This window comes from Octopus bimaculoides, chromosome 4 (assembly GCF_001194135.2).
Source record: "Octopus bimaculoides isolate UCB-OBI-ISO-001 chromosome 4, ASM119413v2, whole genome shotgun sequence".
Lineage (NCBI taxonomy): Eukaryota > Metazoa > Mollusca > Cephalopoda > Octopoda > Octopodidae > Octopus > Octopus bimaculoides.
Genome location: NC_068984.1, coordinates 130,358,627 through 130,361,562, shown reverse-complemented (window position 1 = coordinate 130,361,562; position 2,936 = coordinate 130,358,627). Strand labels below are relative to the sequence as shown.

At 33.3% G+C, this 2,936-nt stretch overlaps 1 protein-coding gene across 5 annotated transcripts in view; it reads right to left on the bottom strand.

The window, feature by feature from the left end:
* LOC106882880 (metastasis-associated protein MTA3) overlaps positions 1-1,998 on the bottom strand; it is an 87,011-nt gene extending 85,013 nt beyond the window's left edge. For 2 of the 5 annotated variants that reach the window (XM_052967492.1, XM_052967495.1), the window contains exon 1: positions 624-1,990. In XM_052967492.1, the coding sequence (XP_052823452.1) occupies positions 624-651 (28 nt within the window). In that variant the 5' untranslated portion in view covers positions 652-1,990. Of the gene's footprint in view, positions 1-623 lie in introns of all 5 variants that reach the window. The other 3 variants (XM_052967496.1, XM_052967493.1, XM_052967494.1) reach the window with 3 other exon arrangements.
* Positions 1,999-2,936: the final 938 nt, after the last annotated feature.

Genomic DNA, 2,936 nt, shown 5'->3' with positions numbered 1-2,936 from the left:
TATATATATATATATATATATATATATATATAATATGGTGAGGTAGATAAAAGAAAAATGGGAAATAGTAAAGGAGACATGGTGAAAGAATTAGATGAATAGGAGAAAGACAGAGAAATGGAAGAGATCGAGAGAGAGAATGAGGGAGTAAGAGAAAAACATGGAGACAGAGTGAAAGAAAGATAGGAAGAAGAGAAGTATTAAAGAGAGACATTAGGGGATTTTGGGGTATCTTTTTTTTCTGTCCTCTTGTTCCAATCTCGTGTGTAAACCCAGGGGCGCTGAGAACTTTTAACAAAACTTTCTTCCCCCCTTTTTAAGTAAAATTTTGTATATAATTGGTTTAAAGATACATGCAATATTTCCTTAAAGCACTTCGAATACCAATTTCTAAAAGCAAATCCGAAATGAAAACATAATCAAACATCTCGTAAGGTTTTTTTTTTTAAAACAAACAAGATAGACAGATTGAGCAAAAAAAAAATAAGAGACAAGCAAGAGAGAAATAAGAATAAATATATATATATATGAGGCCGCTACCAGTGCGGAGGTGGCGGGTTCAGTCCATCAGTGATATAAATATACATGAATACACATATAAGCACGGTAAAATCGATACGTACCTCCTACCCGGTACATATTTGCCGCCATTTTCGACAATTCCTTGTGATAAGTTACAACAAGTGATTATTTATGTAGCTGTAAAGACTTCCGACAATAGTACTTTCCCCCAAAAAATCGCAGTAAAGGGCTCGGAAAAGTCACCCCCTGATACGACACATATATCATGGAGTCGCCATTTCTCGGACCTGCTGTCTTCCTCCTCTCTTCACACGTGACGTCATTCGTCCTTCGGCAACGTTCGGCTTTTTCACTGGAAAATTTGGCAAACAAATTCTGCCTCTCGAAAAATATATATAAATATCTATCACACATCCAGCATGTCTTCTCTAAACTTCAACTAAATTTATCAGACATAAAAAAAACTCAAACTTGCTGCAGTCGGGCTGCTTCAGTTACTTTAGTGTGGTTTTGTTGTTTTTTTTTTTATTATTGTGAGGTTTCGTTTCGTCTGGCTTGCAGAGGGGGAAGGGGTGTATTTTTGTAGCTTTTTGTTTTTATTTGTGTTATTTATTAGTTTATTTAAGCCGAACTTAATTTTTTTTTTGGTGTCTCAAAAGATCGATTTTCGAACTTTATAATTAGTAACGATTAATTTATTTAGGAACAATTTGATAACAATAATTTTGTAAGTGTGAAAAAAATAAGACCCAAGTAGATACAATGATATATGTGTGTGTATGTATATATATATTTATATATATATATATACATACACACACACAGAGAAAGAAAGAGAATGTGAGTGAGGGAAATAGACAAATAGATATGTGTATGTGAGAATGAGTGTGTACTCCAATAATGGTATATGTCCCTTATATCCTCCGCTTGAGTTTAGATTAATTTCTAATCTCTTCTATTAACGCCCATCGTTGAACTCCTTATATTTTTCTTTTTCATAATTTTTTTTTTTGGTATTTTTAAGGATTCACTTTTTCGAAGTTATCTTTCTTTTTTTTTTTTAAATAAAAAATATTCAATCCATCTTAAATAATTTTGTCTCGCAAATTTCTCTCCCTTTCAACCGCTGGCCGTACTTCCTTGTCTCTTCCATAAGATCTTTCATTATTGCTGTTGATGTTGTTAATGGAGACGACAGAAGACAGAGCTGCTCTAATCTCGCTCTCTCTCTCTCCTTCTTAAATTGAAAAAAAAAGAAATCGCTTCAATACTCTTTCTCATTTTTCTTTCTATAAAATTTCCCTCTCTCTTTTTACACCATCTCCTGTTTTTGCCTTTATTTATTTTTTTCTTTATGAAATTTTCCCTCCTTTTTTATTACTCTCACATTTCACTTGCTCTTTTCTTTCAGGCTCCCTTTCTCATTATTTCATATTTTCGACCCCTTTTATTTTTTCTCTCCCTCTATTTTCTCTATATATCTTTTTTCTCGCTGTTATTTTCTTTATATCCCTCCTATCACTCCCTCCCTCACTCTCTCTGTTTCCCCCCTTTATGTTTTGTGTCTTTCACTCTTACTCTTCCTCCTTTTTTTTCCTTTCGCTTTTCCTCCTCCACTTCGTCCTCCCTTTCTTTGCTCTTTCTCTCTTTCTCTCTCTCCCTCCCTCATTCTCTCTCTCTATTTTCTTTGTTCTTTCTCTAACATTTCTCACACTTTCTTTGTTTCGAACCTTCTCCCACCATAATTACTCTATATATCTATCTACCATGCTCTCAGTTATATTTCCTTTTTCTCTTTCCTCTCTAACCAAAATTTGGCTGACCTGATCAAATTTATTTCCTTTATTTCGTTTCTCCTCTTTATCGAATGTCAGAACACCCATATCTTTAATAATTGAGGTTGACTAAATATATAAATGTGTCGTTCACGTAAGGTATCTCGTTAGGGACACACACATGCACATATTTATGTATATGTGTATGTATGTATATATATGTGTGTGTGAGTGTGTCTGAATGTGCATACAATATATGTGGATGTATATAATATATATATGTATAAACATGTATGTGTGTGTGGTATATAAATATGTGTGTGTGTGTTTTACGTGTGTCAGTCATTTGACTGCAGCCATGCTGGGGCACCGTCTTGAATTGTTTTTTTTTTAATTTCGTTTGGTCGAACTAATTGACTCCAGCACTTATTTTCATTTTAAGCCTGTGATACTTATTCTATCGGTATCTTTTGCCGAACCGCTAACTTATGGGGACGTAAACACACTAATGCCGGTTGTCAAGTACCAGAGGGGGACAAACGCATACATATATAAAATACATACATACATATATATATACATATATATATACATATATATATATATATATGTATATATGTATATATATATATATATATA